Genomic DNA, 27,595 nt, shown 5'->3' with positions numbered 1-27,595 from the left:
AGACAACAAAGATTAGTGTGAACAAATGCTTATTGTGCCTTATCGGAGAGGTCACAATTCTTTGAAAAAGTTACAATCCTTCGGAAGGTCACAACCTTTCGTAAAAGTCACAACTTTTCATAAAAGCTGCAACTCTTCATAAAAGTAAAGTCACAACTTTTAATGAAAGGGGAAAACTAATTTTGGAAATAAATAAATTAAAGGGGAATCCTGATTTGTGGTGGCGCCACGTAGGTGGGCCTAGTGTTCTCTTTTATATATGATTCTCTACCATTTGAAAAAATTACAAAAATCTCTACTCTTCTTATTTTCGGATACGTCACCAGGTTTTCTTCTTGATGAGATCGGTAGTGATGATAGTGACCTTGATACGGAGCTTGAACTGCTAACTAGGATGGATGAGGATGAGTTAGGCTTTCAACAACATAGGGCACATTCATGAAGTGCAGCTTGACAACAATAAAGAATAAGACTTACATCCTCCTATCGCCTACTAGTTGCATGCGTTATATACCTACTACTTCTATCGTGGAAAGACCGAAGCACATCTCCCTATAATTTTGATTTCCAGGAAGAAAGGGGGTGACTGAGCCCTATCACAATATGAGCAAGTTAGCCGACTTATCAAAGCTTTTACTTTATGTAGGATATGTAGTTTTCTATTGAATAACAAACATGTGCGGATTTAGAGGGTTTGTTATCGATTCATATGAATTTAGTAATTTTTTTATTTAAATCATGTGTCATGTATTAAAAAATCTTAATATTTGATCATAATTAACTCAATTATTATTATATTTTTAACTTGAAGTTAGTTATTATAATATTTTTTTTTTTATAAATTTCAAATAACAAAATAGGGGTAGATATCTTTATAGTATTATATTATATTTATAATATAACATAATATAAACGTTTGAGTTGGTGACCATGAATTCATGAATCATGTACCAAGCTAGTGGACATAAAATATTCACAATAATTCATAGCAAATATCGAGACAAGATCCTGTTTTATATTAGTATTTATTATCCTCCATATACATATATTTCACGTTGATATGTCTCAATTATATAATGAATTTTTTAATACCAATATAAAATTCAAAAATACCTGCTACACTTTGTTGAAGAGGTAAGCAAAGTTGTAGCTTCGCTCCTATTTTTATGGAATAAAAAAAGGTAATTTTACACAAATTTCACAATGTCAAGAGTTAATTATACTTATCTTTACTATTTTTCAAATTATAAAAATCCTTTAAAATTTAAGAATTCGAATATATCACTCAATGTCCCAATTGACTGTGTCCCAATTTCAGATACATATCTCAACGTTCCGATACATCACGATTTGATTTTGAATATATCACTCAACGTCCTGATACATCGGAGGAGAACTACAAAGCAAAACTTAATAACTTCAATCTAAATTATATATCTGTGTTTAAAAAAGTCACTTATTATATATAAATAATTTATTCAAAATTCAACAAGTTCAAAAAAAGGGAATTATGATGACTGATGCACAAAGTGTATCGTGTTTGTAGGGACAAAGGACTCGCACTCACAAAGTGTGATGTAGACAATCTACCTAATGCAAGCATCAGTAAGAAAATCGTAGCTCCGACCCTACTTCCATTATAAAATTGATAAATGTGTGAATTATTGTGGTATATATAATTCAACATTGTTAACCTGGAATCATGGACAAAACTTGTTGCAGTTCAATAAAAAATGGGTGCAAAACAAGCTGTCCTTCTATTTTATCTGATATTGGCTTTGGGATTTATCCCTTTACTTGTATTTTCTGCACAAGCAATTCCATTTGAAAGATTGGAATCTTTAAGAGTTGTCAAAAAAGTTAACAAAAATGGTCCTTTTCTTGGACTTATCACAGTGTATGCACCAGAAGAAGAAGCTTTCTTTAAAACTGGTGTATTTACGCCTAATCGTAGACACCCCTTTGTTGACTTATCAGGTCGGGCTTTGTTGGTTTAACTAAATTCATTACTTTCAACTCGACTATACTTGTGTAATGAAATAAGACTATTTCTCCATTTACTAACTCTAGATTTTGAATTTGTCGAATTTGTCGCAGGTAGACGATTTCGGATTGGGAAAGTTGAGGGCAAAAAAGTCATTTATGTGAAATGTGGAGTTGGATTGGTGAGGTTTTTCTGAAATCTTTCTCTCAAAAAGTTAATGGATATTGTCCTTTATTTTGTGTTTTTTTTTTTAAAATAGTGCTTTTATTCTTGTCCTCTTGTTGATGATAAGAGACCAATTAATGGACGTGATGAGATGGTTGAGATTTCTCCATTATGTTTCGGATCTAACTTTTTGGAAATGGAATTTTTTTGATAGTGTTTGATCCGGTTGGAATCTTGAATAGTCGGGTTGAAATAGGAAGTAAGACTAGAGTGATTGTAGTTATTACTTAGTTGGTTGACTATCTAAATTTTCACTTTGTTGGTGAGAGTTCGATTTTGTGACTGTTGTTATAAAAAAATTGATGAAATAGTTGATTGGTTTCCTTAGGTGAATGCAGCAGCAGCAACACAACAGATGTTGGATCTGTTTGACATAAAAGGGATAATCCATTTTGGTATTTCTGGCAATGCTAACAGTTCTATGCAAATTGGAGATGTCACAATCCCAGGGCAACTTGCACAAACAGGGCTTTGGGATTGGCTGGTAAATAATTCTTCTAAGTTTTAACCCTTTAAACAAATTATATTGCTCGGACTTTCCAAAAATGTTACCGTATCCATGTCGAATTCTCCAAAAATGTACAACTTTTGGAGGAGAGCACATATCTGTCAATATTTTTTGAACAGTTCGAGCAACATAGTAAGCAAACCTATTTTGTACTTTTATTATCTATGTTGCTTGGACCCTCCAAAAGTATTGTAACATCCAAAAATGCATTACTTTATGGAGGATCCAACACATATCCATCAATATTTTTGAAGAGTTCGAACAACACAGTAAACAAACTTTTTTTAATATTTTTATTATCTATGTTGCTTGAATTCTAAAAAAATATTGTCGCACCAATGTCGGGTCCTTCAAAAATGTATAGTAACCAATGCACAACTTTTAATGGATCTAACATACACCCGTTGAAATTTCTGAAGAGTTCGAGCAACATAGTAAACAAACCTTTTTTTGTACTTTTATCTGTGTTGCTTGGACCCTCAAAAAATGCATAGCTTCTGAAGAATCCGAGCAACATAGATTTCCGTCTACTCAAATAGTTGGCTCACATAAATTTGTTTGTTTTGTACAGAAACCAAATGCAACTATGGAACCAAATGACTTTGCTCAATTTGATTTCAAGAGCTATAATGATCCAAAAGGAGGGGAAAATCAATTGGGAAAAGTTGGATATAGCACTGAACAGTTTTACTCAGCTGCAGGGGAGGTCAATGTGCCTCAAAGACCAGTTTGGTTTAACATAACCAACAATTGGCTTCATGTAGCCTCTCATTTGCAAGTAAGTAATATTAGTACGTAGAATCAGGTCAGCTTGCACGCACTTCAATTATACCTCCGGGTATATCTATCATCTCTCCTAGTATAGGTGGGACCCAAACCCCCTTTGTCAGTCACCACATTGTATGTATATCGTAGATGTTGAATCTCTTGGTAAAAGTTAGGCATAATACATAAACATGAGACAACTATGCCCTCCAACTTTGAGTATGCACAAGTAGACACTTAAACTTGCATAAAATTGAATAAGTAGACACACGTGTCTTACATGACATAATACATGTAGGATGCAAAATTGTCATGTAGGACAAATGTGTCTATTCGTTCAATTTTATACAAGTTTAAGTGTTTATTTGTGCACACCAAAGTTAAAGGTCATAGTTATCAGCTGAAGTTAAGTTAAGGGTCATGTTTATATATTATGCCTAAAAATTATATCTTCGTCACTAAGTACAAATACCAGATAACTATATCCATCAAGTGGAGGTGAAAAACAATTTTCTTGAACCAAAGATCTATCAGGAACAACCTCTCTACCTCACGGAAGTAGGGGTAAGGTCTCTGTACACCCACCCTCCCCAAATCTAATTTGTGGGACATTTTATACTACTTCTTTATGGTTATTTTGTTGTAATTGTGATGTGTTTGGATGAAATTAACAGGGGGTAAAATTGGATCAATGTGCAAATTCAACATTGTGTCTACCGGAAAAGCCAAAATTAGCTGTTGGACTGAAGGGAGCTACTTCAAACTTTTTCATTGACAATGCAGCTTACACACAATTCCTTTTCAAAACTTTTGGGGTTACATCACTTGACATGGAAAGCTCAGCTGTAGTAATGGTAACTTGCTTTTCCTTCCGTTAAGTTATATGCATCGTCAGTATAAGAAATGTTTACATTAACAGAACAATTTTATATGTTATAGCAAGTAATTTATCTTAAATTAAATCTTATATTATAAGGAGGTTAACATGGAAATATTATTTGGGTAACTTGATTTTGTACTAAATTATTTATACTAACGATATATATAATTTAAAAACATTTAAAAAAAAAATTAACTTCTATATACCATAGTGTGTAAAACTATTTATACTATCAGATCACTTAAACGATAATTATAATCAGATGGAGTTTTAAATATAAATTTGATGGGTTCAACTTTTATGTTTTTTTTTTTTTAGCATTAACTCATTCTTGAAATTATGGGTTGGGATTGAATATTTGTTGAAATTTTAGTGATTTTTCACTGCTTATCTACATTAATTACGTGTTGAAATATATTAAGTTTAGTTGAACCCATAATATACGAGCTCCGTCTGCCTCTCACTACATGCAACCGTTCATAAAAAGCAGATAAGTAACACAAAAAATAAGACAACTTACACGTTAAAACATATAATAAGTATAATATATTTATATATAAGCTGAATTCCTTTTTGTTTCATTGTTTTTTTCTTTTTTTTTGTGCAGACATGTTTGTCAAATGGATATCCAGTTATTGCAATTCGTGGATTATCAGATTTAGCAGGGACACAAAAAGGGGATAACACAATAAGATTATTTGGATCTTTAGCTGCTCTAAATACAGCAAAAGTTGTTATTGGTTTTGTCAAGTCACTACCAATAAACCATGTTTCTCAATTGTAGCTAGCATGTTTATGATAGCTAAAATATTATCGGAGATGAATTTAGAGTCGGTTCTGTGAGTTCGAATAAACTTATTTATATTGGAGATATTGCTCCAATTATGTATGTCTATGCATAAAAATATTTAAGTGTGTACGTAAAATAAGATCAGACCTGCTTATTATGAATCAATTGTCTCTTTCATTCTAATGTTCAATTTTTTTAATTAGAATTTGTGATTTGTTGGATCTTTGACTAAATATTAACAAATTTACTACTATTATTTTACTTGATCATGAACCCAAACCAACTATTTTTCATTCAAATTCCTTAAATAAAATTTTGCAAACTCAAAAAAGATGAACAAGAATAACAAATATAAATTTTATGTAGACATAAATTATACCTCTCTCTGTCCCTAATTACTTGTTCACTTTTGAATTGACACACCTATTAAGAAAATAATTATTGACATAGTGAGTTTATCATTTTACTCCTATTAATTATGGAGTGGAGGAATTAAAATTTTGAATTTTTTAAAAAGTTCTACATTTTTCAAAATAATTAATTGAGGATATAATAGGTAAAAATTCTTTCTTAATTTGTCTAAATGGATAAGTAATTAGAAATAACTAAAAAAAAATAAATGAACAAGTAATTAGGAACAAAGGGAATATAAATTTGTGTTTATCAAAGTGCGTGAGTGACCTGAACATTTAGTAAAAGCCACGATATAGGAGTTGGTGCCCAAAAAATAATTAAATTTATGAAATTATTTTATATATCATAATCTGCAATTAATATGAAGACAAAACCACCATTCATGATAGGAAAGGGCCATTGAGTCATTCAATTAAATACATTTTGTGTAAACTTTTAGTCACTTCTCTCACATTTTGTTTATTTATATCTGTCAAACTGGAATAAAAAAGTGGACCAAATTATGAATTCCCCGAAGGCATCAAAATTAGACCAAAAGAATCATTGCCCACCAAACCCCATACCTTTTTTCTAGCCCGCCACTATTATCGTAATATTATTATTTTCATTTCAAAAACATAAAAAAAGAAGAAGAAATTATTTATAAGAATAATCGAATTGATTGAGCAAGTAGAGATTCCATAAATACTATCTCGATCGAGCTCATTGCACAAGATTTGTTATGATTTTCCTCTTGTATATGATTTTGCAAACTATTACGTTGAAACAAAGTTTATCTTACGTTGATTTGTCTTATCAATCAAAAAAAACAATTCAACATATTACCATTACTTTACAATAATTTAATTATAAACTAAAGTAATAATGTGTTTATTAATTATAAAATTGAACACATCTTATAAAATCGCATAAATTTTTGATATCTACACTTACTAGGAACTATTTTGAACCTATACTCGAACATAAGGGATCATTTTTTGCCATTTACTCAAGTTATTGGGTTGACATATACTATAGTTTATACTTGTATATTATTTACAGGGAAAAAAAAAGAGAGGAAGAAAGTTCATAGCGGAACAGAAATAATAAGCATATAGAAGTTGAAGCAAGCAAAGCGTGGTGGATCTGTGAATGATCGATGGCGCTCTCCCGACTTCGTCATCCGTTGATTTTCCGAGCACCTTCTCTTCTACGAGCTCGCCGTCTTCTCGCCGCCGGTCCTTCTAACTCCTCCACACTCCGATCGCTCCATCAGTACGCTTTCCTCTTTACATTTTTCTTTTGTCATTTTCTGAATCGCGGCAATTCGTTAGCTCAAAAGCCTGTAATCGATTCTACTGGTTGTAATAGGAATTATTAATCGCTTAATGTCCGCGTTGATTGTAGATATTAGCTCAAAAACAAGGAGAAAATAGAAATGATAATATATATGTCTGCTAGCTGCGCGTTCGGATTTTGTAGCTATAGGTATATGAGATTGAATGATATTTGGTCATTTAGGCTAGAAGAAGCAAATAAGTGTGTGGTGTAATGCATTATTCAATTTTGCTCCATTTTAATGAACTTTCTGAACTGTTTGGACTTTGTAACCTTAAATATTAATTTGATTTATAGTATAAGTTACTTGATTTGCTGTTGAGTAATTTGAAGATTTCTTCTAGTTAGAGGACTAATTTTTTAAGATCACATCTAGCAGTTTGAGGGAAAAACTGATTTTTCTTCATCCAGTAATGTTCCGAAGGTTCCTATTTTCATGTTTAGGATGTGGATTGGGGGTTCATTATGGTGGAAAATTTCAGTCGTGAAAGAAGAGGATTGTGATGTTTTCAGGGGAGTTCGTAAAGTATTTTAGGTAATATTCATTCAAATTAAGGGTATACAGAGCATTTCAAAAGGCATGCTAATATGTCTAATTATGAATATAACTAGGCATAGATGGAAAGGCAGATTGCAAGACTGGTTATATCTCGTGAGAAATGAAATGGAACTGGGTGCCTCATTGGTTGCAGTATTGCTAGCAATTGAAGGCTTGCACTTTTTATAGAAAAAAGATATCAAAGATGAAGTAATAAAAGGAGTAACAAGAAAAGCAAGCTTAAAAAAAGCAAGAATGGAAGGCTTCAGAGTGCTCTAAACTTTGAACTTGAGAATAAATTTGGTGGACAAGACAACTATATTTAGTGACAAAGAAGGAAAGATCTTCTTGTTGATTCTTTGTTTTCTTTCCTCATAAGCCTTTTGGTGCATGTATACCAAGTACTTTTTTAGTCCATATTTGTTCAGTGAGTAAACAAATGGGAAATTAGGTTTTCTTTTTGTTGGGTTAAATAAGGCAGCATTGAGATTGCACCCCTTCAATGTAGTTTAAATAATTTCACTATTAAATAAAGAAAAAGTGGGGTGATGCACCAACGTTTTTAGTCAAGTACTTTTATTGATGTATGCCAGCAAAATACTGGAGTAGTTACTCTATCGTTGCTGTCTTATTATCAGTCATTTTGCATAAGAAATTTGCACAAGAGACCTCTACTTTCACTTAATTCCTCAAGTTCCAATGATTGCAATGTGTGTTCAAACTTATTAAGAAGATGCATTCTTTCTTAAGCACTTTGGCAGAATATAATGTGTATTTTGATGTTTATTATTTCCATGCACCTAAGACTGTGGACTGGTGGTCAATAAAATGAGGTAAATAGTGGAGATCAAGGAAAAAAAGTATGTAGGTGATTTCTTCCCATCTGCCTAAGCCTTGGTGGGTAAGGTGGGCAAAGTTACCCGATAGTCGGTACTATACAAGTGGGAGGTAGCAGGTACCTAGTGGAATAGTCAAAATACGAGTAACCTTGCCCGAACACCACCATTATAAAAATGATGCTCATTGTTCCCTTGTTAATATTTATGAAATACATTTATTAGATTCGCAAATTTTCATTAATCATTTATTGGGTGCAGTGTTCCTGGGGTGCTGAATCAAATTCCTGATGTGGATGCTTCTTCATTAAGGTCTGATGTTGGTCCATTCTAGTGGTTTATTTACTGAATTGTGCCATCTCAACTTAAAAGGTGTAACTGATATATATGTATATATTTTTTTTGATAAGGTGTAACTGACATAATTTCTTCTCAAAGAAAAGTTCACTAACATAATTTTCCTTTCCCCAGAGGACTTTCGTTTAGTATTAAGATGAATGTATAGGTAGAACTATATTAGCTAGTAACTAATTTTTCATTTTTAAATGTAGCATGGTTTAAGTGGGTTTCTTGGATCTAATGCCATGTCAAAACCAGTAATAAAGCATTAAGCTAGTTAAGCTTTTTCTTGTCCTATAGAAACTCCAACCTAACTCAACAGTTTTCCAGATTTCATGTGGTCTAGTAGGGCTTTTGTGCAATGATGGATACGTTTCCTTAGAAGGGCCTAGCATAATGACTAATGTTTTTTCCTCCCTATCATGTCTGTGGTGGCATGAGTCCCACATTGATGTTTTTGTTTTACATAAATTATAGATGCTGGAGATGAATCCAACTCTTTTACAGATTAAGGTCAAATGAGATGATACTCCCTCGATCTCAAAGAGAAACTTTATCTATACACTCCTTAATATGGTTTAAGATCTTGTTGAGAAAAGGAAGGTTATTTAGGGACGTATATTCCTTAAAGTTCAAATGGAAGGACGTCGAGATGATGCAAAGTTACCAGGAGATGGAAAAAGGAATGAGCAATAACAAAAGCTTCACCTGAAGAGTCCTAATATCTGACTACATTAACTTCTTTTAGATGTGTGATGAAGAAACTGATTTATCTAGTAAACCTGTCTATCACTCTGTTGTCAATTATGTCCAGAAAGATCCTTCTTCCAAATGATGGCTCATGGCCATAAGTTTTCAGCATTCACATGTATGATTGCAGACAATTTGAGTCTCTCTCTCTCTCCACCAACCTATTGCTATCTGACTGGGATATTTTCTATGAATAAGATGATGTGTATCTTCATAAATTTATGGCTGAAATGGCTATGATAAAATTTTAGAGACTCCTCAATTAAATTCTTCTATTTTATTATGGCCACTAACTGGATTTCTCATGTCATATGCTCAGTGAATAAAATTCTTGAGAGATTGATATTTTGATCTAATAACCATCTAAATTTTGACTTTTAGCTGTAGTTTTTAGTTTGGGGTGCCAATACTAATAGTAGCATAGTTGCTTAGTTAGTCTTTCGTCTTGCATATTAAATCTTACTGATTATCATTCTGGTTTAGCAGAAAATCGAGTTAATGACAAACAAGGATAGGCTAGAATCTTTGCATGGGAGATGATATGGCCTCTTTAGAGATTAAGTTGCATCAGTGTCGTATTTACATTGAACTAAATGCAATTATTAATTATTAATCAGCTGAAGGTAGTTTAATCTGCTCCATAATTGTTTTTTCTCGAAATGTATGCTGTTCACTGACTATGAAGTTTGGTCAGGCCTTTAAATTTCCGCCTGCTCAGTGGAGTACATGTCATACCATCTAAGGTTAGTTGCAACACATGTCTTTCCAATAAATTTCATTACTTTATGTTCCCTGATTCAATGGTGGAAATGTTGCAGCTACAAAGTGGTGTTCGGCACTTCTCGTCTGCTGGTAAGCACATTATACAAATGATGTTGCTCCCACCCAATGCTATTATCTTTCCAGATATTTATAGATTGCTTTCAGTAACTTCCACCATCTTATCTCGACTTTCAAGTGCAACACGGAATGAAAAATTAGTAAGGGGTCCATCTGAAAAGAGCATATAAAAAGAAAAGTGGAATACAACTTGAGAAATTCTTTCAACTTCTAACATCTAATAGAAATTGCACGAAACATGTGATAAGTCCTTTCGTGTTGGTCATGTTAGTAACATTGTTTGTAGGAGACCATTGCTTTGATCATGTGCTTATATCTTAACTTGAACTCCTCATTTATACTGTTTTTCTATACCAAATAGCCCCTTCACATGTTATCATTTCATTAAATTATAGGGATGTGTTTCTTGGAGCTCCCATTTTTTTTTTAAAAAAAAAATAAATTGAAATATAAAAAGATGGAGTCGGTGCAAACTAAGCTAAAGATAGCGCACAATGGGAAAAATGATTCATATAGGTGATATCTACTAGTTGGACATAGGTTTTAGCTTGTTAGAGAACTTCTAAAACTCTTACTCCCTCCGTCCCATTTATGTGGTACCCTTTGACTTGGCATAGTGTTTAAGAAAAAAAGGAAGACTTTTGAAACTTATGGTCTAAAAGAATCCTTGGATATTTGTGTGGTTGAGATTCATTTCATTAAGGGTAAAAGGGAAATTTTAAAATTAAATTGTTTCTAATTATAGTAAGTAGACATTCTTTTTGGGACGGATTAAAAATGAAAGGGGGCCATATAAAATGGGATAGAGGGAGTATTATAATTACTATCTCCGTATCAAAATAAGTGCACTTCCTTTTTTAGTTTGTACAAAAAGAATGCATCTTTCTATATTCGGTAACTCCTTAAACCTGATATTTTACGTGGCATGTTTATTACTAGAAGATTAGAGGGCAAATGGACCAACAGTCCGAAGATTAGAATCCAATGCCTTAGTTTACTTTATTTTTGGTGTAAACAGGATATTGTAGGGGATAAAGTAGACATAGTTGACTTCATAGGTAACTTGTAAAGTTTTTGTTGAGTAGTCCTCACTGAGCAAAGTGCACATACCATGTGTGGATTGTAAAATGTTCCTTATCATTTTTTGTTGACGACTTCTTTTGCTAATACAAAGTTGCCTTTACTCAAAAAAAAAAAAGTTTCAAAGGGAATTTTTGAACATTACACACATCTTTAGTTTAAGACCACAAAATTCAAAAGTCTCTCTTATTTCTTAAACTTCGTGCCTAGTCAAACTAAGATAGTTAAACTGAAACAGAGGGAGTATTAGCTGTATATATTTTATTTATTTTTCACGTTCATTTTATTTGGTATGATGATGATTTGAGTTGAGCTTAAATGGAGAGGCGAGGATTTATATAGCAGACCCCGACTTGCTTGGGACTGAGACATAGTTGTTGTTTGAATGATAAAGAGATAGAATGCTAGTTCACATCCTCTGACCTGATGCTTAAATCTGATGTTTGGGAGACTTCTGGTTTAGAATGTATTTACTTCTAAGTATTATCTTGTACTTCAAATATTCCAGTGGCTGTTCCATTACTCTGATTCATTTGGGAAGACATAAGTCTCTTCAAATTTATACATGTATGTGTTATGTGGTTCAACACTTTTGATCACCTCACCTGCTACATATAATTGTAAAGAAGCCTGACAAGGCAATTTTGGTCCTCGCTGATGCATGCTAAATCTGAGGTGTTCCCTATTTAGCAAATGTTAGATTACTATATGTGTATTTTGTGTTCTCCAAATATATGATTTCGTCCTCCGCTTATCAGTTTAGTATATGCTATGTTGGACGTTAGATCACATGATATTAACTCAATTCCTCTTCATCTAATTCAGCGGCCCTGGAAAGTGTAAGAATGTTTAGCCTTAAGATAGAAAATCTGGCTAATGGTGCATTTGGTTGTAACATAATGCAGGAACATTGAAAAGCAGTTAAATCTCTGACTTGTATATGCTATGGGATAGTCCTTTTAGCTTCTAAGGTGTTAGGCATGTCATGCTCTCCAAGATGTACATCTCTTGGAGAGAATGTCTTGTTCCATTAAGCTGTATATTTCTTTCCTCTTTGGTTAGTTTATTTTCTATTTTAGAAAGACAGTGGAAAGATATTTGGTGACCTTCAGACACGTTATACAACTTTTATCTTGAACTGTGTGAGAATCTACTGATAATATGAAATTTTATGTGGCAGAAATGAGGTCTTTCTTTGTTAAGTGTTATAATACTTATTTCCTACTATTGCAGAGGCTCCTTTATATGCAGAGGTGGGAATGCCAGCTTTGTCCCCTACAATGGTAATCTTAGCGGCATTATTTCTATGAATGAAGTTTTCTGCTTATCATTTCCTTATTATTGTGGAAATTCTTAACTTACATGTTCATCTCACTGCAGACTCATGGTAATATAGCTAAATGGATAAAGAAAGAAGGGGAGAAGGTCAGTTACTTTCATGGCTACCGAAAGTTAAAGTAGTACAATATCTTCTCTTTTAGACAAAGATAATGCCTGCTAAAGTATTAAGGCTCAATAATTGCCATTTCTATTTTATTACACTCTGTTAAATTCGGATTTCCTAACAGATACAAGCAGGGGACGTACTATGTTTGATAGAGACTGATAAAGCAACACTTGAGTTTGAAACTCTTGAAGAAGGGTAAGCCTATATTCCAATTGTGCTGTATTTGTTTAAAACTTAAAAGTGAGGATTTTCTTTTGACAAGGTAAGTAATGTTCTTTTCTGATGTTATTACTTTTCTTTAGGTATTTTCTATGTGATTAGTTTTCTTCCTGATGCTCTTGCTGTTCATAAATGCCTGAAGTACTCACTCTAATCATCCTGTTAACGGATGCATTTCTTTAATGTAATTGGTTTTGTTGTTTGGGGATATCATTTGCAGTTTCCTTGCAAAGATATTGGTCCCTGAAGGAACAAAAGATGTACCGGTGGGACAGACTATAGCAATTACGGTAATAAGAGTTCTTAGATATTTCTCCTGCCACTTTTCCTCTTTATTTTCTATTTTGTGATTATCTCCTTTCAGTCAAGCACCACAAAATATAATTGAAGTGATAATGCTGCACTTTTCTCTTTTTCTTTCGCTTCTTCTCTGGAGTTCTTTGCTGCAAAATCGAAAAAGAAGTCTGTGTTACGTCACAAGAATTTCTAATCGTTTTTTTTAAAGTTTCTATTGTTCTTTTTGTTCGCATAAACAGTAGGTAACTTAAAAATTCTCATTTTGGGAAGTGGGTGTTTTCTCTGAAAAGTTGTCAACTCCTCCCCCCTTTTAAACTAGTCTTATCTAACAAAAAAGGTACAGGCTTCTTTGGTAAACAAATTCTTTTGTGGGTCCCAAAATAATATTGATTTGCCTATCAGAGACCTGACAGTTGTAAGACTGACACCCACTAAAACAACAAACCCATAACCATAGATCAAAGCAGGTTGAATGAAATTGGTGTAAATATGAAAGATTGAAGACTAAATACATTCACTCCTGGAAATTGTAGTATCTGGTTTTCTGCAAGTATTGTAGCTACTATCTGATAAAATCAAAGGTTTTTTACATTCTAAGTTTTTCCTGCTAATAAGACTACACACTGTTCTCTTCCTTCAGAAGTTTACCAAAGCCACCATGCTATAAGTATCAGCCAATGTTCTCTAAGTATCAGTCCTTTGTGTTGTGTCTTCGAAAGGAAAGCCATACTACCAATGTTTATTTATACAACATCGCTCTTTAAGCCCTAAACCACGAAATGGGTTTGCATTGAACTGTTCAAAGCCAAGCAACCTTGCATTTCTCCTCTCCAATCAGAAAGCATCATCCTTTTATTGAATTCCAATAGTGTCTGGCAAATGGAACGGAAGTCGAGAGTTTGTTACGAAAGATTGACTGCCACATACAAATTGGAGAGATGATAGAAATGAAATGGCAAGAGGTAGGCAGTCAATGATTCTCTGTGAAGTGATAGTATAGAGGCCTACACAATGGAGGGGATTTAAGACCTGATTGTAAATCAGTTTGGAAGACTAAAGCATCAGAGAAGATGGTGTGTCTGAGATGGTGTATTATGTAGGATGCTGTCAGCAAACAATCTGAGGAAGAGAGAGAATATATGCTGGACAGGAACCACCTCATAGTACATTGTAGTTTGCATCAGATATATGGGCATTAATATTCTCCTTGTTAAACTATCTTGGGGTTTACTAGATAGTGGCAAATGCTGTAAGAAGTAGGTTTTTTTTTTTTAACTAAAAAGAGGATGGAAGCGAGAAAAAGAAGATATGGAAGACAATTTCTTTGTGCGTTCTTGATGGTTTGGTTGGAAAGAAGTGAATGAGTCTTATAAGGATTCAAAAGACCAGCATGGAAACTAAATGAAATCCTTTTGCTTCACTTGTATTTTGAATTAAATAATTTTTTTCTTATTGTGCCGATAGTTGGTTAGTTTTTTGTGATAGCCTAATGTTATATACTCTGTCACTTTGAAGCCATCTTGGTTAGAAATTAAATTAAAAGTTCTTGATTTATCTAAAAGAGTCTTTGTATTCCAAAAGATAATTATGAGAAAGGTAAGTGATGGGGAATTTGATGGATTAGGATACTTCCGTCCTTTGTACTAGAAAACGACTGGTATCAAGGTTCTCCTCTTCAAGTACTCAACTTGGAGGAGAAAGTAAAGTATGCATTATGCAATAAATTGATAGTGTCCTACCTAGAGAGACAACTGCTAAATTTCTTTCGTGGTCTTCTTTCTTTCAAGAGCTGAACTTTTTTCGTTGGTATTCTCGACTGAGTTTAACTCCATTTTTTATGAAGGAAAGGTTTCAGTAAAAAAATCTAGAAGATGCAAAAGAAGTTGTCTTAGCTCCAATACATGAGAAGAGACTATGATATGATTAGGGAGCTAACAAAGACCAAAAATTGGCCAGAGCTGTTTACAGGGGTTCAATTGTTCCAGCAAAACAAATTAATCAAACATCTAGCTTTTAGGGAGTGTTTTGGCATTGAAATTTCATCAAAACATTTCAGTTCCTTTCTGTCCAAAAAACACTAAAAGATACTTGGAGGGATTATCAATAGATCTTCTTGGTGGCTTTGCCAACTCTCCTTGAGCACCAAGTCATATGCTTTTTTTTAATTATTGTGAGTGGCATGACCCAGAAGTCCCAAAAAGATGCACTAGCTACGAAGAACAAGAGGAAGAAAAAGGTAAAAAAAAAAAAGGAAATGGAGGAAGGCAAATGTATAACATCTTTAACTCCATTTTTTTATTAGCGGACCAACTCTATCCAGGAGCAAATTGGTATTCTTTGTTACAATGTTCTATGTCCTGAAAGAGTTTACCAACTAGGAGCTTTTTTTGTCAAGTGAATCTTACTGTAGAAGATCTGAAAAGAATTTCCTGACATGGTTGAGATCGAATGAAAGTAGCAAAGATAAAAAGGCAGGAAAGTATTCTAAGCTCAAACCAAAGTTAATAAGAGTGCTCGCTGAATACTTTAGGTGGTAAACTCAAGTGGAAACAAGACAGCCTTCTAATAGAAATGGATCCTGGTTCTGAAGGATCTTTATAGACTGCCTAATCCCAATTTTGTTATCCTTTTTACTTAAATATAGCCATAAAGGCTATTACTATCTCATGGCTAATTAGACATGGGTATGTAGTATTGAATGCTTTAAATCTACTAGCAAGTTCTTGTCTTTTGGTTCCTCAATCAGCAGCTTATTTCACTATTATGAACTGATTTCTCTACCTTAGTATGAACTAAACTATGTTCCCTGTCAAAGTCACCTTTAGATTAAATTCTTGCAATGTTTTTCTGCTTCACTATATTGGATGTCTCAGAGCTTTCTCATTTCCTACATGCTTAGCTTAAGCGGGTTGTGTAGACTGCCATGGGCATCTATTATTGTAAATATTTTTCGCTAATTGAGTAGGTGGAAGAAGCAGATGACATACAAAAAGTCCCTGCTACCGTTGGTGGTGCATCAGAGGTTAAAAATCAAGCATCTTCTCAGACAGATGCAGCAAGGGGAAACGGGGCTCCAGAAGCGAGTCCTGCGAATATCAGCTCATCTGAACTTCCTCCTCATATGATCCTTGATATGCCAGCTTTGTCCCCAACAATGGTATGGAAAGTTAATAATGGACTCTTTAATTTCCATGCTATACTTGTTTCCTTTATCTGTCAATGCTGATGATATCTTTGTTTGAATTCTTACCTATAGAACCAAGGTAACATTTTTAAATGGAGGAAAAAGGAAGGTGACAAGGTTGGTGCTGCATTATAAGAGACTAGTAGTGAATTTTCACAAATACCCCAGACATTGGGCAGTGATGACTAAAATAGCATGTCTAACTATTATCTTATTTTTCTTTTGACACAGATAGAGGTTGGTGATGTTCTCTGTGAGATAGAAACTGACAAAGCAACTCTTGAGCATGAAAGTCTTGAAGAAGGGTAAACTTTCCCATCACATTTTAAATAAGATTTTTAATTGCAAGAAAATAAGATACTGTTAGAGATATATATCTATTACTTTTTTTTACTGCACCTTCTATGAGGTAATTTCTTAGGACTTTCTAGAATAATAGAAAAGCAGCCTCAAATATTGAAGGAAGCATCCTTCCTAGCCTCTTCATATTGACTTTATATAATGGCGGAGGCCTTCTTAGTTACATCTGCTGCTGTTTATTTCTGGGAGTATGTGAGGTTGTTTTCATTATGGTTTTATCATGTTTCTGAGTCTTTGAAGTAGAAGACATTCCATTCCATGTGTATCCTGTTTGCTCTTGTAGATTATGAAACTCTTTCCCTCTGATTCAGTGTTGGTTTTACAATTTCATGTGTTCGTTTTCTTTGGCCACAAAAAAATATTTTTATCTGGTGTGATTTGCAGATTCTTGGCCAAAATACTGGCACCTGAAGGTTCAAAAGATGTGGCTGTTGGGCAGCCTATTGCAATCACAGTAAGTTGCTAATGCTCCTCTCTTTTTTCACCTTCTGAGAGAAGTTTAGAACTTTCTGTTGTCTTAACCATTAGAAGATGCAAATCAGTATATTCAGATTTAGGGTAGGAACTTGTCTTAGTTCTTTTTTTAAAAAAAAATAATATTTGATCTGGTATAGTTACTCTGCTATGGATTATAACCCTTAGCATTTTGTGGAATTAATACTTCTTTTTTCAAGGTTGAGGATGAGAATGATATTGAAGCTGTGAGGACATCGATCAGTGGCAACAATGTAGTTAAGGAAGAAAAGCCGGTCCGTCATGATGTCACAGCTGAAGTTAGAACTCAGACAACAGGTTTCAATAGAATCAGTCCAGCTGCTAAGGTGTTAATTACGGAACATGGTTTAGATGCATCATCAATTCCAGCATCTGGTCCTCGTGGTACCCTGTTAAAGGGAGATGTTCTTGCTGCATTGAAGTCTGGAAAGGGATCAAGCAACAATTCATCAGTTGGGAAGGCAACTCCATCTCCTCCTCAGGTCAACCAACAAGCTACTTTAACAAAGTCACTTGGGTTAAAATCTGATGGACAGCAAAATGATGCTTATGAAGATTTACCCAATAGTCAAATTCGCAAGGTACTATGAACTGCCATTAGCAGTTATTTAATCCTTTTACCTTATTGTACTTATTAAATGATAGAGCTTAAATTGTGTTTTTTAGGTATTTTATGTTATATACTATCATATTTGCTAACACATTGAAAGAAAAATAGTGAAGGAAGATCTTATTTCTTAGATGTAAGGATCAATTTCATTTATATATGTAATACGAGTCTCTTAAATTTTTAAATGCGGGTGAGAACATAACAGAAGAAAAGGGGTTTATGAATAATTTGATTAATACAAGGCAAACCTACTTATAGAATCAAACACTATACACATTGTATTTGAGGGTGTGTCATCCTTCATAGGGGGCCATTCTAATCTTCTCCACCATACACATTATATTTGCTCAATTGAAGACAGTATCTAGGCTAGATGCCTTCCGTATTTACTTAGTTGGTTCAATGTAACCCCTATAGATACCCTTGATAACTTGTTGCAGTTTATTATTTCCCTGGTTTTAGAATAGCCACCCCTGTTTAAGGAATTTCCTACTTTTTTTGAGAGCTCAATTGCAATATCATTGTTTGATCTTTTTTGCATCTTCTTGATGCTAGCAATGGAAGTTTCACTTCATCCAAAAAATGTATCTAACAAAACTTAACACTTCCAACATTCTAACTCTAACATAATGCACTAACACAACCAACTTAGCTGGGAAAACCAACTTGAGTTTTTTGTTTTATTCTGAAAATAAGGAAAAATGAACAGTCACCAGAGAAGTTGTTGGAAAAACATGCCAGAAAATTGTGCTAAATGGGATCTTGTGACTTCCTGACTGGTGTTTTGCAAAGCAATAATAAAGCATTGAATTTTAAGATTCTACTCCCTCCGTCCCATTTTATGTGGCACCGTTTGACTTGGCATGGTGTTTAAGAAAAAAAGGAAGACTTTTTTTTTTTTTTGATAAAGGTAACATTTGTATATCAATCATCAGCTCAAAGCTGGTATCCAAAAATTTACATCATATCCTCCTTCCACACATGTATGTCGGGCATAAACAAAGGATAAAGAAAAGAAAAGAAGAAAAAAGAGAACTATCCCTAGATCCTCCTTTCACCTTTATAAGGACCCTAGAATGTCTACAATAGCCACAGGGTCATCTATATACTCTGAACTACACCAATAGCAAAAAGTGATAATGCAGTTCATTTTAATCTTGTGCAGAGGGCTGCTCTTGTTATCAAAATTCCTAGAATTCCTTTCTTTCCATATGGTCCACCAAATAACAGCTGGGACAATTTTCCATCTACTCTTGTCTGTGCTGCCACTGCCCTCCATATTCCAGCTTTCTAGAGCCTGTCCTGTTCTCCCTGGAACAGTCCAACTTATACCTCTGAAGCTAGTAAACAAATTCCACAGCTTGCCAACCACTTTACAATGTAAGAACAGATGATTAATTGTCTCTGCAACCTGCTCACAAAAACCTTCCATATAAGCTTCCAAGGCAGAAAGTTAACTTGGGATCCCATATGATTCATATTTCTATATGCAGAACTAACAGTGAATAAACCTTTATTATGACATTTCCATTTAAGAGTGTCTTCTCCGTCCTTGAATCCTAAGAACTGCTTAATTGTTCAAATAAAATTCAGCCAATCTTTCCACCTCCCAATCTTGCATCAGTCTTCTGTAGGTAAGGTTCCATCCATGCTCAGACCAAACTTCATAAAGACTTGACTCTTGTTGTTGGTTCAGGTGATGAATATCTGGGAACAAGCATTTGAGGCTTCCATTCCCTAACCAGTCATCTTCCCAAAACCTGATCTTCCTCCCATTGTTCACATTACATCCAGTTTTTGCATAGAAACCATGCCATAAGTTTCTAATTGATCTCCACAAACTGGTTCCATATGTGGATGTCACTTCCTTGGTCTTCCAGGGTCCTTCCTTCCCATATTTGGCCTGGATCACCCTACCCCACAAAGATTGTTCTTCTAAAGGAAATCTCCACAACCACTTCATGAGAAGACTTTTGTTCTGCTTCCTAAGATTTTTGATTGCCAGTCCTCCCTGCTTCTTGGATAGTAGTAGTGTCTTCCATTCGACTAGGTGGAAACCTTTATATTCCTTCTCACCGTGCCATAAAAAATTCCTTCTCAAAGCATCAATTCTTTCTTCCACCTTTGCTGGAAGGGAAAACTGACATTAAGTAAGTTGGTAATGCATCCAGGACTGAGTTAATCAACACTAATCTACCACCTCTTGATAAATATTGAGACTTCCACTTAGACAATCTTTTCTCACATCTTTCCACTACTCCATTCCATATCTCTTTGGATTTGCTATTGGCACCCAAAGGCATCCCCAAGTATGTTGATGGTAACTGTCCTATTTCTCCACCCACAATATCCACCAGGTTTTGTATTCTGGGCACGTCATTGATTGGAAAGATGTGACTCTTTCTCCAATTAATGTGCAGCCCTGATACTGACTCAAACAGTATGAGAACTATCCTCAAAATTTTTAGTTGGCTGTCTTCTGCATCACAAAAAATCAAAGTGTCATCTGCATATTGCAGATGGGTGATTTCCAATCTAGTATTCACCTCTTTGACCACATTAAAACCCCTTATCCAATCATTCCTATGCGCTGTTTTAATCATACTGTTCAGGCCTTCCATGACTAGCAAAAATAAGAAAGGTGAGAGTGGATCACCTTGTCTCAAGCCTCTGCTTGCCGGAAAGAAACCTTCAGGAGAACCATTTATAAGTATTGAGAACTTGACAGTGCTAATGCAGAACCTTATCCATCTTATCCACTTCCTCCCAAAACCCATACTATGTAGAATTCCAAGCAAATACTCCCAGTTAACATGGTCATATGCCTTCTCTATGTCCAGTTTACACATTATGCCTGGGATTTTATCCTTCACTCTTGAGTCAAGACATTCATTTGCAATGAGAACAGCATCAGTGATCTGTCTTCCTTTCAGAAAGGCCATTTGTTGAGTGTCAATCAGCTTTGGCATCACCTTCTTTAGCCTTTCTGTAAGAATTTTGGAAATAAGTTTGTAGACACTTCCAATCAGACTGATTGGTCTAAAATCTCTCAATTCTTTGGCTCCATTCTTCTTTGGAACGAGTGCAATGTAAGTTGCATTAAGGCTCTTTTCAAAAACTTCCTGAGAATGGAAGTTCCGGATAGTAGCCATCACATCCCCCTTTAGAATCTCCCAACACTTCACAAAGAAGCCCATAGTATACCCATCTGGACCTGGTGCCTTGTCTATAGCACATGCCTTTAGCCCTTTCAGGACCTCATCTTCTTCAAAAGGTTTCTGTAAATCTTGTTGCTCCTCCCTGCTGATTACTGGACAGGGGTACATGTTGTAAGCAGGTCTCCAATTTTCAGTCTCACAGTACAACTTCTTATAAAATAAAACCACCTCCCTCTTGATATCTGTTGCTTCTGTTAGTTCATCACCTTCCACCACCAATTTATCAATGTGATTGGTTCTTTTGTGAGCATTTGCAATCCTTTGAAAGAATTTAGTGTTCTTGTCCCCTTGCTTAATCCACAATGTCCTTGATCTTTGCCTCCAAGCTATCTCTTCCTTTTTAGCATAGTCTTCAAACTCTTTAGTTAAACTTGCCTTTTGAATTACTTCAACATCAGACAGAGGTCTGTCCTGTTGAATATTGTCAAAATCAGTAATTCTATTGAGCAACTCTTTTTTCTTCTTTTCCAGATTTCCATAAGTGTTTGAGCTCCACTCTTTTAATTTGGTCTTCAAAGCTTTCAACTTAGAAGCTAGAATATAGTTTGGCCTTCCTTCAAACTCAGAAGACTTTTGAAACTTGTGGTCTAAAACAATCCTTAGATATTTGTGTGATTGTAAATCATTTCATTAAGGGTAAAAGGGAAATTTTTAAGTTAAATTGTTTCTAATTATAGGAAGGTGACATTCTCTTAGGGACGAACTTAAAAGGAAAGGGTGTCACATAAAATGGGATGGAGGGAGTAATACTTTTGATTCTTTCTATTTCCTTTCTTCTTTTTTTCTTTTCTCTTGCGCAATTCTTACTCTTCATAAGGTCTTCGATCAACCTTCTAATAAAGACTAGTTGATTACCATAACAGTTCATTTTATTGAAAAAAATACCACCACCCTGTATGAACTACTCTTTTAAGGTTAGTAATCACCTCGTTAAAAACAATTGACTTTGGAATTTTGGATTGGATGATTTAGTAAACAGAAAATTTATTTGCAACTATTTACGTTGCAAAATTGACAACCAGACCTTCACAGTACTTGTTCTATCTATCTTAGTTGAAATATGGTAACAATTCCTAAATATCATGCTTTAGACTTAATAACAAGTCTATAGGTTTAGAAAGAAAAAAAAGTAAACAATATTTTACACTTCGAAAATAAATTTTGGACAGACAACTGTAGATGAAAGGTGTAAATTTAAAGAGAAAGATAACTTATTAAAGGAATTTGAGAGTCTAACTTATTATACTTGTAAGTTTGTCTGTTAATATGGAAGTGAGTTTGGTTTTGTACTTTTTCTGGGGAAACTTTTATTTTGTTTCGATAAAGAAATTGTGTTTTGCTTACCAAATAAACATGTGTTACACCTTTCTTTTAAAAACTTTGTTGCGGCCTAAAATTATTAAGGTGGCAGTAATAACCAAGTTAAAATTTCGGTGTTCTTAAAAATCATTCTTTGCATTTCTAGACCTAGTGAGTTTTCCTTTCTTGAATGAGCATTGAACAAAGACTAACAAGTTGATCTGTGAAATTTCAACTTAGAAGGTTCAGTTTGTAAATCACCCAAGGAGAAGTTGAAATATGAATAATTATTTTCACCTTTAAAAATTCAACATCTTACAGCCTAAAATTAAAAATATGCTAATAAATCAGCTGTTCGAATAAGGACCCCAAGTAGGATATCAGCTGCTCAAATAAGGACTCCAGGTAGGGTATTAGCTTGTCTTTTTTGTTTTCCTCTTTTCTGGTATAGTGCTTCTTTTGCAGTGTATTCATCGTGGTTTTTGCTTATTATGTGATCCACTTTCGACTTGGCTTATGCTCTACATTGTTCTTATTTTTCACTAAGTTTAGGTGCTATCAATGTATTCTTCACTCCCATTTCCTGTGTTTTTTTATGCATATAGGAGACTTGCACTGATGACATCTCATACTTGATTTGCTGTGTCTCTCAATCCTTATATTTTGCAGGTGATAGCAGCAAGGTTATTGGAATCTAAGCAATCTACTCCTCACTTGTACTTGTCCACAGGTTCTGTCAATTCTCAAGTTCCTAGTGCTATGAGTAGTAATTACTAATATCTAATATGTGGAACTTTTTCAAATTAATGTTCATTTCTAACAGATGTTATATTGGACTCCCTTCTCTCCTTCAGAAAGGAGCTTAAAGGTATAGAATTAAGATGTTTAATTTGTATTGTTGCTTGTGCTGATATTCCTTCATAATGATCTGGCACATCTTTATTCTGTGCAGAAAAGTATGATGTTAAAGTCTCTGTGAATGACATTGTAATCAAAGTGGTTGCAGCAACATTAAGAAATGTACCAGAAGCAAATGGTGAGATTTTATTAGTATTTTCATTGCTAATTGAAGTTCTTAACTTATTTCACATTAACAACTAAAATGTAGGATGAAGCGAAGCATAGTTAGCTATTAAGCCTAATTGTGAATTTGTTTAGTATGTGGAAGCAGGCTTTCTAGCTTTATTAGAGGAATGACCATAATCTTTTTTTTCAATTTTGATACTTCCCAGTCAGTTTCATTTAGTTCTTACTGTTAGCATGATAGATAACTAAATGATTGTATATATTAATGTAATTATATAGTGATATAAATTAGCATGATCATATACATTTGTTGTAGAATCATATGAATAAATATTGTGATAGAATAGCTGATTTGGAGGGATAGCAAGGCAGATTTAGAGGGATTCAATGGCAGATTTGTATAGATAGAATAGTTGATCTTTAGGGATAGGAATGGCGGATCTTTAGGGATGTGTAATCTTTATTTTCTCTATATAATGGAAAGACTCTCTCACTTTGTGAGGGATTCAGCTGAAAATTGACACTTACGTCAGGAAAAGATCATATGATCTCTGAAAGGAGATGTAGGAGGGACAAAAGATAGCTTTTCCAGTTAATGTGAATGGTGTTTGTTGTAATATGCACTTAGATATCATATAATCCTTCTTTGTCAAAAAAAAAAGAAAAAGATATCATATAATCCTTTACAAATGTATATTTATTGTGTTCTGTTTTAGGTAAATATTAAGAATTGATATTGTCGTGAACATAATAATGTCGCATCGATGGTAATTGACTTGTCATTTTTCCCGTTTCCCTTAAATGCTCATGGTTTGGGCATACTAAGGGCGATACAATTAGGAATGAGGGTATCCGGGACAAGGTGGTAGTGAGCTCCGTGGTGGACAAGATGACGGAAGGGAGACTAAGATGGTTTGGGCATATGAAGAGGAGATGTGCAAATGTCCCAGTGAGGAGGTGTGAGAGGTTGGATATAGTGGGTACGAGGAGAGGGAGAGGTAGACCAAAAAGTATTGGGGAGAGGTGATCAGACAGGAAATTGTAGCTTCAGCTTACCGAGGACATGACCGTAGATAGGAGGTTGTGGAGGACATGTATTAGGATAGAAGGTTAGTAGGCATTGTTCGTCCATACTAGTAGTCGTAGATTACTTGTGTAGTTTTTTGTTCTTCAACTGTTGTATTATTTTGTTGTGGAATTGTTCTGTGGAGTTACACTGTGTATGTTGTTGTGTCTCAAATGCTCATGGTGTATCAATTTTTTTCTTATTTGTAAGTTCAGAATTGAACATTTAATTTGAGAAATGAGGCTATAAAGTTATGTATTTCCATTTATATAAATGAAGCATGCTAGCTCTCTTATTTCCAGAGGTCTAGTGGGTCTCCTACAATCTCTTTTACTAAGAAGCACTCAGTGAGACACTTAACCCCATTAGGCTTCATCCTAATCATGTACCATCTCTGTTGGTCTGGAGTGAAGCCTCTTAAGTGTTCACTGTCTAACTTTTCTTCACGGAAAAAATACTCATTTTGTAGAGGAGAAACTCTCGTCTCATTTTGCAAAACCTCTTTCTGGACGGAATAGGAGACTTGTCTGGTTACGTACTACAGTTGTTCTCCAGTAATTTAAAATAAAATAAAATGCATTTACAGATTAATAGCCTCTATATGTTTACACTTCTTCTTTCTCTTTTTCCCATAACTCAAAAAGTATCTATCCATTGACCTTTATGTCGTGGAATCACAAACTTTTAGTCAAACTGGCCAAAGAATTCTATATCCTCTTTTCTTCTGTATATATTGCAACTTATTGTGGTAAGAGTTGATTTTGTTTGCAGTCTAACTCTTCATTCAAACAAACTTTTAATGGAGACCACTATTTCCATGAAACCTATTCTAGTTTTGGTTCTTCTCCCGGCATTCATAGTAACTATTGATAGCAACGTTGATTTGTTGGTGTTTGTCTAGGATACTGTAAAATTGTAAGGTGACCTTTTTCCTCATTTGTTTCCTGTACATCATGATACAATCTAGACCAGCAATTGCGAGTATGTAATTTTTGCTGAACTGCTCTTCGGAAACCTATAGCACTTCTCTTTTCACAATACCCTTATAAGTTATGACCCACCCCCACAAGCAAGAATAGCTGAAAAGGCTGGAGAGTTCATTGTATTTAATTGATGGCTATATCCTTCAAATATGGTTTTCCGGTAACTAAGATCAATTCATTCCTGATCTATGCTTATTCTTCATTGACTTTCACCACGTAGACTTTTAGTTTACTTCCGGATGACTAGCTTAATGAAAGACGCTTTCTCCTGTGAAATGTTGGTTCACTGAAAAGCTACTCTCTTTAAATCCATTACAGCTTACTGGGATGATGGAAAAGGTGAGGTGGTGCTTTGTGATTCTGTCGATATATCTGTTGCGGTTGCCACTGAAAAGGTATGCGGCATACTACTGTTTTTTTGGATCTTGTACAAATCTTGTTCTCATTCCATTTTCTTGAGTTTCAGGGCTTGATGACCCCAATTATCAGGAATGCTGATCAAAAATCCATATCCTCAATATCTGCGGAGGTAAAAAGGGATATAGGTTGAACTGTTTATTTTTTCAATATCTCGGACGATAAAGGCTAGACACACTATTTTCTTTTAAGTGGGGATATTGAAATTCTGTTTAATGTATAAACTATAGAATTTTGATGCTTTGAAGGGAACTGCAATTTTGTTCATAGAAGCTAGCACAAGAAATATTTTCTGCAATACGTATAAACTGCATATTACCTGTCCTTATTTAGGAGTCTAATATCCCTGCTTATTGTGGTTTCTTACCTTTTCATTATCATCTACTTGTGCATGAAAGATCAAGGAGCTTGCTGGAAAGGCACGAGCTGGAAAGCTTAAACCTAATGAATTCCAAGGTGGCACTTTCAGGTGAATAATCGACTTTAGATTCTAGGCATTGTAAAGAGCAGCTCTGTTGGGCAGGAATTATATCTTCTGTGTTCTTTATGCAGCATTTCAAACTTGGGCATGTTTCCAGTGGATCGGTTTTGTGCAATTATCAACCCCCCTCAGGTCATTATACTTTTCTTCCCTCTCATCCGGTAGCACCCCTGCATGAAAGATATCTGCTATTCCTTCCCTTTGATTGAATAGATTAGCGGTTTATGTCAGCCTCTCCTTAACTATTTAACTTTTACAGTTGATGCATTAAATTTTATAACTGAACTGTCACCGGTGAGTTATATAACCTAATAGGTCTCCAGAACAGGTCATTCCTGTCACTGCTCATAAATCTCTAGCTTGAAATCCATAACATTGTAATCTCTTTCCTCAGGCTGGTATAATTGCTGTTGGTAGGGGCAATCAAGTTGTCGAACCGGTGGTTGATGCTGATGGTATAGTTCTGACTGAAAATTCTCCTTGCATAATTTTTTTGCTTATTCAATTTGTTGAAATATTGCCAACACCACACCGACTAGTTTAGGATCGAGATGTATAGTAGTTGCTTTAACTAGTTGAATTTTGCTTCCTTCTTTTCAGGAATTGAGAAACCAGCTGTAGTTAACAAAATGAGTTTGACATTATCAGCTGATCATCGTGTCTTTGATGGGAAGGTTGGAGGTAAGTTCAGACTTCTGATCTTTTAAAACTTGTATAGTTTACAGAAGTAGAGATTGTCTTTTACGCTACTAGTTCACCTGTTTACACTTCTTCAATCAATCTTGCAGGTGCGTTCGTTTCAGAATTGTCATCTAATTTCAGTGACATCAAGAAGCTTCTACTGTAATACAGATGTACTGTCTGGGAACAAAATATCCTACAGGACAACCGGTGCAGGCGGCGTAGTTCTTTTCTGATAATAGTTTGCCTCTTTCAGATCTCAAGCTTATATTAATGGTGCCATTTTTGTTCTTGAGGATAAAAATGATTGAGGTCCATAAAATTGGACTAGTTCCAATCCCAGTGATACTACCAAATTTTCTGAGATGCTAAGTTTATGACACATCATAGTCCATCTGTTCTCCCTGTAAAGTTGTACAATAGGGGTGCTTCAATATTCTTTACCAAATAAAGAGCTGATTTTTTCCTCTCTTTGCTCATGTAATGTTTTTCCTTTACTTTTACAGACCATGTAACTGCATGCAACTGCTAAACAAAATTTCTTTT

The 27,595-nt window shown here is 34.6% G+C and overlaps 2 protein-coding genes across 2 annotated transcripts; both read left to right on the top strand.

Moving 5' to 3' along the window:
• Nucleotides 1-1,694: 1,694 nt before the first annotated feature.
• On the top strand, nucleotides 1,695-5,329 carry LOC102584019 (bark storage protein A-like). The gene is made up of 6 exons (XM_006360436.2): nucleotides 1,695-1,977; nucleotides 2,098-2,165; nucleotides 2,538-2,693; nucleotides 3,289-3,495; nucleotides 4,157-4,336; nucleotides 4,970-5,329. Exons 1-6 carry the CDS (start codon nucleotides 1,734-1,736, stop codon nucleotides 5,144-5,146), a joined length of 1,032 nt encoding a protein of 343 aa, XP_006360498.1. The 5' UTR covers nucleotides 1,695-1,733; the 3' UTR covers nucleotides 5,147-5,329.
• A 1,269-nt stretch (nucleotides 5,330-6,598) lies between these two features.
• On the top strand, nucleotides 6,599-27,528 carry LOC102583674 (dihydrolipoyllysine-residue acetyltransferase component 1 of pyruvate dehydrogenase complex, mitochondrial). Its single transcript, XM_006360435.2, has 23 exons — nucleotides 6,599-6,820; nucleotides 8,519-8,569; nucleotides 10,041-10,089; nucleotides 10,165-10,198; nucleotides 12,500-12,549; nucleotides 12,647-12,691; nucleotides 12,835-12,908; nucleotides 13,153-13,222; nucleotides 16,195-16,386; nucleotides 16,486-16,530; nucleotides 16,645-16,718; nucleotides 17,158-17,227; nucleotides 17,448-17,849; nucleotides 23,065-23,125; nucleotides 23,219-23,263; nucleotides 23,348-23,431; nucleotides 25,789-25,865; nucleotides 25,937-25,999; nucleotides 26,286-26,356; nucleotides 26,440-26,500; nucleotides 26,763-26,823; nucleotides 26,969-27,049; nucleotides 27,157-27,528. The coding sequence occupies exons 1-23, from the start codon at nucleotides 6,705-6,707 to the stop codon at nucleotides 27,213-27,215; spliced, it is 1,935 nt and encodes a 644-aa protein (XP_006360497.2). The 5' UTR covers nucleotides 6,599-6,704; the 3' UTR covers nucleotides 27,216-27,528.
• The last annotated feature ends 67 nt before the right edge of the window (nucleotides 27,529-27,595 follow it).

Source organism: Solanum tuberosum, unplaced genomic scaffold, assembly GCF_000226075.1.
Source record: "Solanum tuberosum cultivar DM 1-3 516 R44 unplaced genomic scaffold, SolTub_3.0 scf00324, whole genome shotgun sequence".
Classification (NCBI taxonomy): domain Eukaryota; kingdom Viridiplantae; phylum Streptophyta; class Magnoliopsida; order Solanales; family Solanaceae; genus Solanum; species Solanum tuberosum.
The sequence above is the reverse complement of the archived record's forward strand: the minus strand, read 5'-3'. Positions and strand labels throughout refer to the sequence as shown.